General features: G+C 46.8%; 1 protein-coding gene across 11 annotated transcripts in view; it reads right to left on the reverse strand.

Annotated features, from left to right (window-relative positions):
- PLEKHA7 (pleckstrin homology domain containing A7) overlaps nucleotides 1-15,838 on the reverse strand; it is an 83,733-nt gene that overhangs the window by 37,356 nt on the left and 30,539 nt on the right. For 2 of the 11 annotated variants that reach the window (XM_040410187.1, XM_040410190.1), the window contains exon 1: nucleotides 15,011-15,503. The exons of the other annotated variants lie outside the window; for them this stretch is intronic. In XM_040410187.1, the coding sequence (XP_040266121.1) occupies nucleotides 15,011-15,078 (68 nt within the window). In that variant the 5' untranslated portion in view covers nucleotides 15,079-15,503. Of the gene's footprint in view, nucleotides 1-15,010; nucleotides 15,504-15,838 lie in introns of those variants that run through there. 11 annotated transcript variants of the gene reach the window in all.

A 15,838-nucleotide genomic window follows, 5' to 3' on the forward strand; every position in this document is an offset into this window, starting at 1 on the left:
AGACTGAACCCCACAATAATCATCTACAGGAGCAGCCAAGAGCCAAGGTCCCACACTGAACCCCACAATATTCATCTACAGGGAGAACCAAGAGCCGAAGTCCCAGACTGAACCCCACAAAAATCATCTACAGGAGAAGCCAAGAGCTGAAGTCCCTAATACTAAACCCCACGATTATCATCCACAGGAAGAATCAAGAGCTGAGGTCCTGGACTGAACCCCACAGAAATCATCTACAGGAGTAGTCAAGAGCTTTGGTCCTAATACTAAACCACACAATTATCATCTACAGAAAGAACCAAGAGCCGACGACCCAGACTGAATCCCACAATAATCATCAACAGGAAGAACCAAGAGCCGACGACCCAGTCTGAACCCCACAATAATCAACAGGAAGAACCAAGAGCCGACGACCCAGTCTGAACCCCACAATAATCATCTACAGGAGGAACCAAGAGCCGAGGTCCCAGACTGAACCCCACAAAAATCATCTACAGGAAGAACCAAGAGCCGAGGTCGCAGACTGAACCCCACAATAATCCTCTACAGGAGGAACCAAGAGCTGAGGTCCCAGACAGAACCCCACAATAATCCTCTACAGGAGGAGCCAATAGCCGACGTCCCAGACTGAACCTCACAATAATCTACAGGGAGAACCAAAAGCAGAGGTCCCAGACTGAACCCCACAATTATCATCTACAGGAAAAACCAAGAGCAGACGTCCCAGATTGAACCCCACAATAATCATCTACAGGAAGAACCAAGAGCCGAAGTCCTAGACTGAACCCCACAAAAATCATCAACAGGAGAAGCCAAGAGCCAAACTCCTAATACTAAACCCCACAATTATCATCTACAGGAAGAACCAAGAGCCGACGACCCAGACTAAACCCCACAATAATCATCTACAGGAGGAACCAAGATCTGAGGTTCCGGACTGAACCCCACAATAATCATCTACAGGAGGAACCAAGATCTGAGGTTCCGGACTGAACCCCACAATAATCATCTACAGGAGGAACCAAGAGCTGATGTCCCAGACAGAACCCCACAATAATCATTTACAGGGAGAACCGAAAGTCGACGACCCAGACTGAATCCCACAATAATCATCAACAGGAAGAACCAAGAGCAGACGACCCAGACTGAACCCCACAATAATCCACAGAAGGAACCAAGAGCCGAGGTCCCAGACTGAACCCCACAAAAATCATCTACAGGAAGAACCAAGAGCCGAGGTCCCAGACTGAACCCCACAATAATCTACAGGAGGAACCAAGAGACGAGGTCCCAGACAAAACCCCAAAATAATCATCTACAGGAGGAGCCAATAGCCGAGGTCCCAGACTGAACCCCACAATTATCCTCTACAGGAAAAACCAAGAGCAGACGTCCCAGATTGAACCCCACAAAAATCATCTACAGGAGAAGCCAAGAGCCGAAGTCCTAATACTAAACCCCACAATTATCATCTACAGGAAGAACCAAGATCTGAGGTCCCGGACTGAACCACACAATAATCATCTACAGGAGGAACCAAGAGCTGATGTCCCAGACAGAACCCCACAATAATCACAGGGAGAACCGAAAGCCGAGGTCCCAGACTGAACCCCACAATAATCATCTACAGAAGGAACCAAGAGCCGACGTCCCAGACTGCACCCCACAATAATCATCTACAGAAGGAACCAAGAGCCGACGTCCCAGACTGAACCCCACAATAATCATCTACAGAAGGAACCAAGAGCCGACGTCCCAGACTGCACCCCACAATAATCATCTACAGAAGGAACCAAGAGCCGACGTCCCAGACTGAACCCCACAATAATCATCTACAGAAGGAACCAAGAGCCGACGTCCCAGACTGAACCTCACAATAATCATCTACAAGTTTGAGAAGCTTTTAGTTTGGGAAATTGCCAACAGGATGATTTTTATGTTAAATATTTTAATGTAAGTAAATTATGTTTGTCATTATTTGGATGTCTTGTTATGCCAGATATAACCGTCTCTTTCTATCTTATTCATTTTCCAATAATGTGAATATATACATACTCATAGATATATGCATATATATTGATTTTCTGAAAAATCCGAAGTTTATGGATATTCGGGAGATTTATTCCAGGTCAGGTTTTTCTCGAAACTCTTGACCCCTATAAAGGAGGGGCATTAACAGAGGGGACACTAACAACTGATGAAGGGGTCATTTGTTAAACCCCGAAACGCGTTTGGTACTATCCCCTAGCATTGGAAACAAGACAAGCATATATCAATCACCGGAAGAGGAGTGGAACCCATTATTCGAAAAAACATCAAGTCTTGCGTATAACACCTGCCATAAAGAGGAAATTCTCATCCATTGCGGGGCCACGTGTATAACCAGCGTTGACACGAGATTTCCGGACGACTGATAGCCCTTGAGACCGGTACTCACAACTACACAGGAGGTATACCGTGTCGAGGGCAGAAAGAATCCACGAGAGTCCTCCCGGTAAGATTGTTACAGTTTGTCAGAATAAGCGATCGCATTATCTGGAAGATACAGCGGGACGCCGCTGTTGTAGACAAGTGAGCGGGACGCCGCTCTGTTCATGGTCAGCGCTTGGTTGCGCTTAAGACTGGAGATTGCCTGGTTCAGGTGATTTGGATTATAGAGGACAATTGGCGGTTATCTATCTTATTTGATACATCTTTTATATGCTGGACATTTTTACATTACTGTAGGTTTGGTTGACCAGCATTCCACCTAGATTTTTGGATCTTTTGATGGACTATGTACGGAATTTTACAATAATCTATTTTACATACATTATTATTGCTGTCATATTAACTGTATGAGTTACCATTTGGATTTTTTATATATCTTTTATGCACTACTATTAAATTCTACTGGTATCATTACTACAGAGAGTGCCCCACTACAATTTATTTTAGTTTATTTTCTGTCAGATTGGGCGTTATCTGTCAGTGGGAGCACCTCCAAGTGATTCCCCGTCACTCGTGTGCGACATATCTCCAAGCTTAAGAAGAACCAAGAGCAGAAGTCCCAGACTGAACCCCACAGAAATCATCTACAGGAGGAGCCAAGAGCCGAGGTCCCAGACTGACCCCACAATAATCATCTACAGGAGGAGTAAAGAGCCGAGGTAACAGACAGAACCCCACAGTAATCATCTACAAGAAGAACCAAGAGCAGAAGTCCCAGACTGAACCCCAAAGTGATAATCTACAGGAGGAGCCAAGAACAGAGGTCACAGACTGAACCCCACAATAATCATCTACAGGGAGAACCGAAAGCCGAGGTCACAGACTGAACCCCAAAGTAATCATCTATGGTAGAGTCAAGAACTGAGGTCACAGACAGAACCCAACTTCATATTTCTATTTCTTGACACTTTCTAGATAAAGATCTGGTCACAGCTGAGTGTCTGCTACACTTGAATCTAGTCTAGACAGGGTTCTTCCCTCTTTATTTTGTTACAAAGTATCAGTCTAGCGATTTCACAGAACTGTAACAAACCCTCAGCTGTGAGAGCAGGACCAGCTATGTACAGGACCCCTGTTATAGTCACCCCTCCTCCGTGTAATGTGCCAGATGGAATTTGGGAATATTAATCACACATTTGCGCTCTGAGCCGTCGTCGTGGTAACTATAAACTACAGATCAACCGAGACGTCGGGAATAAGGAGGCAATGGCTGATTTATAATGATTGCTCCTCCTGGAAATGAGTGCAAGCTCCTGGGACACAGATAGGAAGAACGATCCTATTGTAACGCTCCAGCGCTGATATAATCTCCAGAGACATTACATCACATGTGACTGATATCAGCCGCTCCTATTATATCGCTCCAGCGCTGATATAACCTCCAGAGACATTACATCACATGTGACTGATATCAGCCGCCCCTCTTATAACGCTCCAGTACTGATATAACCTCCAGAGACATTACATCGTATGTGACTGATATCAGCCGCTCCTCTTATAACGCTCCAGCGCTGATATAACCTCCAGAGACATTACATCATATGTGACTGATATCAGCCGCTCCTCTTATAACGCTCCAGCGCTGATATAACCTCCAGAGACATTACATCACATGTGACTGATATCAGCCGCTCCTCTTATAACGCTCCAGCACTGATATAACCTCCAGAGACATTACATCACATGTGACTGATATCAGAAGCTCCTCTTATAACGCTCCAGCGCTGATATAACCTCCAGAGACATTACATCACATGTGACTGATATCAGCCGCTCCTCTTATAACGCTCCAGCACTGATATAACCTCCAGAGACATTACATCATATGTGACTGATATCAGCCGCTCCTCTTATAACGCTCCAGCGCTGATATAACCTCCAGAGACATTACATCACATGTGACTGATATCAGCCGCTCCTCTTATAACGCTCCAGTACTGATATAACCTCCAGAGACATTACATCCTATGTGACTGATATCAGCCGCTCCTCTTATAACGCTCCAGTACTGATATAACCTCCAGAGACATTACATCACATGTGACTGATATCAGCCGCTCCTCTTATAACGCTCCAGTACTGATATAACCTCCAGAGACATTACATCATATGTGACTGATATCAGCCGCTCCTCTTATAACGCTCCAGCGCTGATATAATCTCCAGAGACATTACATCATATGTGACTAACATCAGCCGCTCCTCTTATAACGCTCCAGTGCTGATATAACCTCCAGAGACATTACATCATATGTGACTGATATCAGCCGCTCCTCTTATAATGCTCCAGCGCTGATATAACCTCCAGAGACATTACATCATATGTGACTGATATCAGCCGCTTCTCTTATAACGCTCCAGTGCTGATATAACCTCCAGAGACATTACATCACATGTGACTGATATCAGCCGCTCCTCTTATAACGCTCCAGTACTGATATAACCTCCAGAGACATTACATCATATGTGACTGATATCAGCCACTCCTCTTATAACGCTCCAGCGCTGATATAATCTCCAGAGACATTACATCATATGTGACTAACATCAGCCGCTCCTCTTATAACGCTCCAGTGCTGATATAACCTCCAGAGACATTACATCATATGTGACTGATATCAGCCGCTCCTCTTATAACGCTCCAGCGCTGATAAAACCTCCAGAGACATTACATCATATGTGACTGATATCAGCCGCTCCTCTTATAATGCTCCAGCGCTGATATAACCTCTAGAGACATTACATCATATGTGACTGATATCAGCCGCTTCTCTTATAACGCTCCAGTGCTGATATAACCTCCAGAGACATTACATCATATGTGACTGATATCAGCCGCTCCTCTTATAACGCTCCAGCGCTGATATAACCTCCAGAGACATTACATCCTATGTGACTGATATCAGCCGCTCCTCTTATAACGCTCTATTATCTCGTGGCTAATTAATGGACGCCATCGCTGCGGCTTCTCTATCTAAATGTAAATGACGATTTATGTTAAGGAAAAGTGGATTCATCAGAGATGTCACGTAGTCAACGGCGACCATGACAGGAGAGTGAGGGGAGTATCAGATGTGGCTGCAGCTCTGGCTGTGAGTTGTGTATTGCAGAACATCCTCAGTCTATTTGGTCACTACGTACGGAACATTCCCGGCAAGGTCACAGCCAATCAGAGGGAAGTCAATACGTCCAATGAAGTTACTTACACAAAAGACGCTGAGAGGAAAACTAAGTATGTGAACCCCCCCCCCCATGGAGGAACAGAGAGATCAGCGTCTGACCTGCAGACACTAAACCGGCTCGTTCAGAAGCAGTAACGAGTGCAACTACTGCCATACATCAGCCCATATAATACTGTCATACAGCACCTTTATAATAGTGCCATACAGCGTCCGCATGATAGTGCCATACAGCGTCCGCATGATAGTGCCATACAGCGTCCGCATGATACTGCCATACAGCGTCCGCATGATACTGCCATACAGCGTCCGCATGATACTGCCATACAGCGTCCGCATGATACTGCCATACAGCGTCCGCATGATACTGCCATACAGCGTCCGCATGATACTGCCATACAGCGTCCGCATGATACTGCCATACAGCGTCCGCATGATACTGCCATACAGCGTCCCCATGATACTGCCATACAGCGTCCCCATGATACTGCCATACAGCGTCCACATAATACTGCCATACAGCGTCCGTATAATACTGCCATACAGCGTCCGTATAATACTGCCATACAGCGTCCGTATAATACTGCCATACAGCGTCCGTATAATACTGCCATACAGCGTCCGTATAATACTGCCATACAGCGTCCGTATAATACTGCCATACAGCGTCCGTATAATACTGCCATACAGCGTCCGTATAATACTGCCATACAGCGTCCGTATAATACTGCCATACAGCGTCCGTATAATACTGCCATACAGCGTCCGTATAATACTGCCATACAGCGTCCGCATAATACTGCCATACAGCGTCCGTATAATACTGCCATACAGCGTCCGTATAATACTGCCATACAGCGTCCGTATAATACTGCCATACAGCGTCCGTATAATACTGCCATACAGCGTCCGTATAATACTGCCATACAGCGTCCGTATAATACTGCCATACAGCGTCCGTATAATACTGCCATACAGCGTCCGTATAATACTGCCATACAGCGTCCTTATAATACTGCCATACAGCGTCCGTATAATACTGCCATACAGCGTCCGTATAATACTGCCATACAGCGTCCGTATAATACTGCCATACAGCGTCCGTATAATACTGCCATACAGCGTCCACATAATACTGCCATACAGCGTCCACATAATACTGCCATACAGCGTCCACATAATACTGCCATACAGCGTCCACATAATACTGCCATACAGCGTCCACATAATACTGCCATACAGCGTCCACATAATACTGCCATACAGCGTCCACATAATACTGCCATACAGCGTCCGTATAATACTGCCATACAGCGTCCGTATAATACTGCCATACAGCGTCCGTATAATACTGCCATACAGCGTCCGTATAATACTGCCATACAGCGTCCGTATAATACTGCCATACAGCGTCCGTATAATACTGCCATACAGCGTCCGTATAATACTGCCATACAGCGTCCGTATAATACTGCCATACAGCGTCCGTATAATACTGCCATACAGCGTCCGTATAATACTGCCATACAGCGTCCGTATAATACTGCCATACAGCGTCCGTATAATACTGCCATACAGCGTCCGTATAATACTGCCATACAGCGTCCGTATAATACTGCCATACAGCGTCCGTATAATACTGCCATACAGCGTCCGTATAATACTGCCATACAGCGTCCGTATAATACTGCCATACAGCGTCCTTATAATACTGCCATACAGCGTCCATATAATACTGCCATACAGTGCCTGCACGATCCTGTGACGCAGGGTGGCGTGGACTCCTCTGCCAGATTACTGGAAGGGTCGGCGATTGTTTATCCCTGTCCCCGTGAGGCGCTGGCGGCCTCCTGGATACAGTCAGCATTACTGCCAGCAGATGTCGGAGGCTCAGACGTCCTAGTGGGATATAGATTTCATAAATCAGGGTAATGGCGAGCAGTAAATCATGGCGGCACATTAGCGCTCGACCGCCGGCGCTCCAGCACAAGGTGCATTAAAAATAAATTAACTGCATGTCAGCGCCTCATTTAGGTTAATGAGAGATTATCCAGAAGAACCGCTACCCCCCCCCCCCCCCCCCAGGGAGACGTCCACGAGGGGTCCATGGAGAGGCCCCTCAGACCGCTAAAAAGATTGGAGCTCACGCCCTACAGCGAGGCAGTGCAAACCTCATCTGTAACCCCCAACACAGGACTCCATCAGTGCCTCTTCAAGGGCTAGTCTCCATCACTGCACCAAAGAAAGTTTTGACATTTTTCCAACACCTCTGCTTTCTGCCAATAAATGGAAAATTGCCCATTCATGCCGAGAGTTCCCCACAATTGTGTGCAATCTGGACAATCCTCTGTGAGCGGAAGACAACAGCAGATCTCTCTCCTGCCCTCACAGTCTCAATGTACGAGTCTAAGTAAAATGCCTCCGTCTGAAAGCCCGGCTCAGATACACTGTAACAATCCTTCAGCTGTGTAAGGAGGAGTGCTTAGGCTCAGGACTGCGCAGTGTATTACAGTTTGTACAACTCAGAATTTATACAGAACCGTAATACAGTTATGTGCATGAGCTCTAAACAATACTGTTTCTATTTGCTGACAGCAAGCAGAGATGCTAAAACTGGTCAGAACACTAGATACAAAGCAGGTGCACCAGAAGAGTGGAGCTGTTGTTCAGGGCAATCATGCAGGGTAGCTCCTCGTTGCTATGGATATTAAGTTTATCAGATTGGATATGTGTACACAGTTGTGATAGATACAGGTGTATACAGGTGTGAGGGATATGGAGTTATCTGACAGATGTATACAGGTATGATAGATATTGGTGCTATCACAGGTGTATACAGGTGTGAGGGGTATGGAGTTATCTGACAGATGTATACAGGTATGATAGATATTGGTGCTATCACACAGGTGTATACAGGTGTGAGGGGTATGGAGTTATCTGACAGATGTATACAGGTATGATAGATATTGGTGCTATCACACAGGTGTATACAGGTGTGAGGGGTATGTGGTTATCTGACAGATGTATACAGGTATGATAGATATTGGTGCTATCACACAGGTGTATACAGGTGTGAGGGGTATGGAGTTATCTGACAGATGTATACAGGTATGATAGATATTGGTGCTATCACACAGGTGTATACAGGTGTGAGGGGTATGGAGTTATCTGACAGATGTATACAGGTACGATAGATATTGGTGCTATCACACAGGTGTGAGGTGTATACAGGTGTGAGGGGTATGGAGTTATCTGACAGATGTATACAGGTATGATAGATATTGGTGCTATCACACAGGTGTATACAGGTGTGAGGGATATGGAGTTATCTGACAGATGTATACAGGTATGATAGATATTGGTGCTATCACACAGGTGTGAGGGGTATGGAGTTATCTGACAGATGTATGCAGGTATGATAGATATTGGTGCTATCACACAGGTGTATACAGGTGTGAGGGGTATGGAGTTATCTGACAGATGTATACAGGTATGATAGATATTGGTGCTATCACACAGGTGTATACAGGTGTGAGGGGTATGGAGTTATCTGACAGATGTATACAGGTATGATAGATATTGGTGCTATCACACAGGTGTATACAGGTGTGAGGGGTATGGAGTTATCTGACAGATGTATACAGGTATGATAGATATTGGTGCTATCACACAGGTGTATACAGGTGTGAGGGGTATGGAGTTATCTGACAGATGTATACAGGTATGATAGATATTGGTGCTATCACACAGGTGTATACAGGTGTGAGGGATATGGAGTTATCTGACAGATGTATACAGGTATGATAGATATTGGTGCTATCACACAGGTGTGAGGGGTATGGAGTTATCTGACAGATGTATGCAGGTATGATAGATATTGGTGCTATCACACAGGTGTATACAGGTGTGAGGGATATGGAGTTATCTGACAGATGTATACAGGTATGATAGATATTGGTGCTATCACACAGGTGTGAGGGGTATGGAGTTATCCGACAGATGTATGCAGGTATGATAGATATTGGTGCTATCACACAGGTGTATACAGGTGTGAGGGGTATGGAGTTATCTGACAGATGTATACAGGTATGATAGATATTGGTGCTATCACACAGGTGTATACAGGTGTGAGGGGTATGGAGTTATCTGACAGATGTATACAGGTACGATAGATATTGGTGCTATCACACAGGTGTGAGGTGTATACAGGTGTGAGGGGTATGGAGTTATCTGACAGATGTATGCAGGTATGATAGATATTGGTGCTATCACACAGGTGTATACAGGTGGGAGGGGTATGGAGTTATCTGACAGATGTATACAGGTATGATAGATATTGGTGCTATCACAGGTGTATACAGGTGTGAGGGGTATGGAGTTATCTGACAGATGTATACAGGTATGATAGATATTGGTGCTATCACACAGGTGTGAGGGGTATGGAGTTATCTGACAGATGTATGCAGGTATGATAGATATTGGTGCTATCACACAGGTGTATACAGGTGTGAGGGGTATGGATTTATCTGACAGATGTATACATGTGTGAGGGAGGCAGAGGTAGTCAGACAGGTGCACACAGGTGTGAAGGATATAGAAGTAGTGAAACCAGTATATAAAAGTTAGGCCTCATGCACAGGACCGTTGTGTGTTTTGCGGTCCGCAAATTGCGTATCTGCAAAACATGAATGGTGTCCGTGTGCGTTCCGCAATTTGCAGAACGGCACGGACAGCCATTGATATAACTGCCTATTCTTGTCCGCAAAACGGACAAGAATAGGACAGGTTATATTTTTTTTGCGGACCACGGAACGGAGCAACGGATGCGGACAGCACGCGGAGTGCTGTCCGCATCTTTTGCGGCCCCATTAAAGTAAATGGGTCCGCATTCGAGCCGCAAAAACTGCGGCTCGGATGCGGACCGGACCAAAACAACAGTCGTGTGCATCAGGCCTTAGAGACATATGGTGGTTTTCATATATTATATATATATATATATATATATATATATATATATATATATATATATATATATACACACACACACACACACACAGGTGTGACAGATATGGGGGTTCTCAGACAGGTGTATACAGGTGTGACAGATATGAGGGTTCTCAGACAGGTGTATACAGGTGTATACAGGTGTGACAGATATGGGGGTTCTCAGACAGGTGTATACAGGTGTGACAGATATGGGGGTTCTCAGACAGGTGTATACAGGTGTGACAGATATGGGGGTTCTCATGTGTATACAGGTGTGACAGATATGGGGGTTCTCAGGTATATACAGGTGTGACAGATATGGGGGTTCTCAGACAGGTGTATACAGGTGTGACAGATATGAGGGTTCTCAGACAGGTGTATACAGGTGTGACAGATATGGGGGTTCTCAGACAGGTGTATACAGGTGTGACAGATATGGGGGTTCTCAGACAGGTGTATACAGGTGTAACAGATACGGGGGTTCTCAGAAAGGTGTATACAGGTGTGACAGATATGGGGGTTCTCAGACAGGTGTATACAGGTGTGACAGATACGGGGGTTCTCAGAAAGGTGTATACAGGTGTGACAGATATGGGGGTTCTCAGACAGGTGTATACAGGTGTGAGATATGGGGGTTCTCATGTGTATACAGGTGTGACAGATATGGGGGTTCTCAGGTATATACAGGTGTGACAGATATGGGGGTTCTCAGACAGGTATATACAGGTGAGACAGATATGGGGGTTCTCAGACAGGTATATACAGGTGTGACAGATATGGGGGTTCTCATGTGTATACAGGTCTGACAGATATGGGGGTTCTCATGTGTATACAGGTGTGACAGATATGGGGGTTCTCAGACAGTTATATACAGGTGTGACAGATATGGGTGTTCTCAAACAGGTGTATACAGGTGTGACAGATATGGGGGTTCTCAGACAGGTGTATACAGGTGTGACAGATATGGGGGTTCTCATGTGTATACAGGTCTGACAGATATGGGGGTTCTCATGTGTATACAGGTGTGACAGATATGGGGGTTCTCAGACAGTTATATACAGGTGTGACAGATATGGGTGTTCTCAAACAGGTGTATACAGGTGTGACAGATATGGGGGTTCTCAGACAGGTGTATACAGGTGTGACAGATATGGGGGTTCTCAGACAGGTATATACAGGTGTGACAGATATGGGGGTTCTCAGACAGGTGTATACAGGTGTGACAGATATGGGGTTCTCATGTGTATACAGGTCTGACAGATATGGGGGTTCTCATGTGTATACAGGTGTGACAGATATGGGGGTTCTCAGACAGTTATATACAGGTGTGACAGATATGGGGGTTCTCAAACAGGTGTATACAGGTGTGACAGATATGGGGGTTCTCAGACAGGTGTATACAGGTGTGACAGATATGGGGGTTCTCAGACAGGTATATACAGGTGTGACAGATATGGGGGTTCTCAGACAGTTATATACAGGTGTGACAGATATGGGTGTTCTCAAACAGGTGTATACAGGTGTGACAGATATGGGGGTTCTCAGACAGGTGTATACAGGTGTGACAGATATGGGGGTTCTCATGTGTATACAGGTCTGACAGATATGGGGGTTCTCATGTGTATACAGGTGTGACAGATATGGGGGTTCTCAGACAGTTATATACAGGTGTGACAGATATGGGTGTTCTCAAACAGGTGTATACAGGTGTGACAGATATGGGGGTTCTCAGACAGGTGTATACAGGTGTGACAGATATGGGGGTTCTCAGACAGGTATATACAGGTGTGACAGATATGGGGGTTCTCAGACAGGTGTATACAGGTGTGACAGATATGGGGTTCTCATGTGTATACAGGTCTGACAGATATGGGGGTTCTCATGTGTATACAGGTGTGACAGATATGGGGGTTCTCAGACAGTTATATACAGGTGTGACAGATATGGGGGTTCTCAAACAGGTGTATACAGGTGTGACAGATATGGGGGTTCTCAGACAGGTGTATACAGGTGTGACAGATATGGGGGTTCTCAGACAGGTATATACAGGTGTGACAGATATGGGGGTTCTCAGACAGTTATATACAGGTGTGACAGATATGGGGGTTCTCAGACAGGTATATACAGGTGTGACAGATATGGGGGTTCTCAGACAAGTGCAGACAGGTGAGACGGCCAGGCTAATAAGCGATAATATTTATAGCAGGAGCGAAGCTAAACCGTAGTATGATCGGAATGTGGTAATGGGCAGGGATAGCTGGCAATCAGTAACCAGGTAGGGTGAGTAATATGGATGGAATGTTGCTTGTCCCTCTCTTGGTTATGTTCACATTCCAAGGTGTGACACTATCATCACTTTTCCCTGGAGTACCCTGAGTTCCGAGCACACGGCACAGGTGACAACCATGTATACAGCGTGGGTCCAGGAGTCCCACCTACACTCCCTATGAGTACACCCATCATCACACACTCCCTCAGTATGGACTATGCAGAACACCACAATCAGCCACACAGGGTCACCTGAACTGCAGCAAGGAAAGGGTTAAAGGGAACGTACAGGGAGGAGCTAAAAGATACAGCAAGGGGAAGGGAGGCACCCACCTATACACCTGGTACACGGGATCTAAAGGGGCACCTGGTACACGGGATCTAAAGGGGCACCTGTATGACACCTGGTACACGGGATCTAAAGGGGCACCTGGTACACGGGATCTAAAGGGGCACCTGTATGACACCTGGTACACGGGATCTAAAGGGGCACCTGGTACACGGGATCTAAAGGGGCACCTGTATGACACCTGGTACACGGTATCTAAAGGGGCACCTGGTACACGGGATATAAAGGGGCACCTGTACGACACCTGGTACACGGGATATAAAGGGGCACCTGTACGAAATTTGGTACACGGGATATAAAGGGGCACCTGTACGAAATCTGGTACATGGGATATAAAGGGGCACCTGTACGACACCTGGTACACAGGATATAAAGGGGCACCTGTACGACACCTGGTACACAGGATATAAAGGGATGGGATATAAAGGGGCACCTGTACGACACCTGGTATACAGGACATAGAGAGGAATACAGCATATAGAGGGGCACACACACCTGTATGGCACCTGGTACAAGTAATATAGGAGGGAACACACCTGTACGACACCTGGTAGACGGGATATAGAGGGGCACACATCTGTAGGACACCTGGTACATGGGCTATAGAGGGGCACCTGTATGACACCTGGTACATGGGATATAGAGGGGCACCTGTATGACGCCTGGTACACTGGATATAGAGGGGCACCCACCTGTACGACACCTGGTACATTGGATATAGAGGGGCACCTGTTCGACACCTGGTACATAGGATATAGAGGGGCACCTGTACGACACCTGGTATATAGAGGGGCACACACCTGTATGACAACTGGTACAAGGGATATAGAGGGGCACACACATCTGTACGACACCTAGTACACAGGATATAGAGGAGTACACACCTGTATGACATCTGGTACACGGGATATAGAAGGGCACCCACCTGTATGTCACCTGGTATACGGGATATAGAAGGGCACCCACCTGTATGACACCTGGTATACGGGATATAGAAGGGCACCCACCTGTATGACACCTGGTATACGGGATATAGAAGGGCACCCACCTGTATGACACCTGGTATACGGGATATAGAGGGGCACACACATCTGTACGACACCTGGTAGACGGGATATAGAGGGGCATCTGTATGACATCTGGTACATGGGATATAGAGGGGCACCCACCTGTATGACACCTGGTATACGGGATATAGAGGGGCACCTGTATGACACCTGGTACATAGGATATAGAGGGGCACCCACCTGTACAACACCTGGTACATGGGATATAGAGGGGCACCCACCTGTACAACACCTGGTACATGGGATATAGAGGGGCACCCACCTGTACAACACCTGGTACATGGGATATAGAGGAGCACACACCTGTATGACGCTTAGTACACTGGATATAGAGGGGCACCCACCTGTATGACGCTTAGTACACTGGATATAGAGGGGCACCCACCTGACGACACCTGGTAGACGGGATATAGTGGAGCACACACCTGTACCACAGATGGTACATGGGATATAGAGGGGCACCCACCTGTACGACACCTGGTACACTGGATATAGAGGGGCACCCACCTGTACGACGCTTGGTACACTGGATATAGAGGGGCACCCACCTGTACGACACCTGGTACACTGGATATAGAGGGGCACCCACCTGTACGACACCTGGTACACTGGATATAGAGGGGCACCCACCTGTACGACGCTTGGTACACTGGATATAGAGGGGCACCCACCTGTACGACACCCGGTATATGGAATATCCTTCATGGGGAAGTGTGCTGGAATAAACAGGCTTCCTCATGGTCTCCGATCTAGATCCACGCCGGAGTCATGCTTCTATCCCAGATGTGTGGCTGCGCTCCGTGCAGTGTCTACTCCCAGAAATCAGGCTGCAGACAGCGCTTCATGGTGTCACAGCAACAGCCAACACCCAGGTGACATCACGAAATTCCCAGGACACCCAGCAGGATACATGCAGGAACAGAGGTGACAGGAGCGCACACAATGCTGTCTGCGAAAGACCGAGCGAGAGCCCCCTCCCTGGCTGCTGCCAGCTGCACAACTTATCGCCAATGCTGCAGACGGCTCCTCTCAGATCCGGAAGATGCAGGCTGCAGGTGGAACATTATCTTCTCTGCTTTCAGGGACCCCGATGATCTGACCTTGAGGGTCTGCGACCGCCCCTCATCCAGACTCTGTACTCACAGCCGCATCGTCCTCGAAGATGTGAAGACGAGTGCAGACAATGCAGGGCTCAGCCGCAGGTCAGCAGAGTCACGCTGCCGCTCATTTCATCTGCACAATGGCTTGTACAGAGACAATGCTGCAGAGACAATGGAAGTGACGGCAGGTCCCAGCTTGTGTCTGAGGAGGGGACGTGTCTGCGGGGGCAGGGGGACACTGCAGCAAGAAGCTCAGGCAGCAATACGAAGCACAGACATCTACCTGAGGGCTGCTGCCACCAAAACTCCTTCTGTGAGCAACGGCCGAGCCGGCGCGCGCAGAGCAACAGGGGATAAGTGGGAAAATGCTGTGACTTTTAGACATCAGACTGTAAGCTC

The sequence above is a fragment of the Bufo bufo genome, chromosome 10 (assembly GCF_905171765.1).
Source record: "Bufo bufo chromosome 10, aBufBuf1.1, whole genome shotgun sequence".
NCBI classification, from domain to species: domain Eukaryota; kingdom Metazoa; phylum Chordata; class Amphibia; order Anura; family Bufonidae; genus Bufo; species Bufo bufo.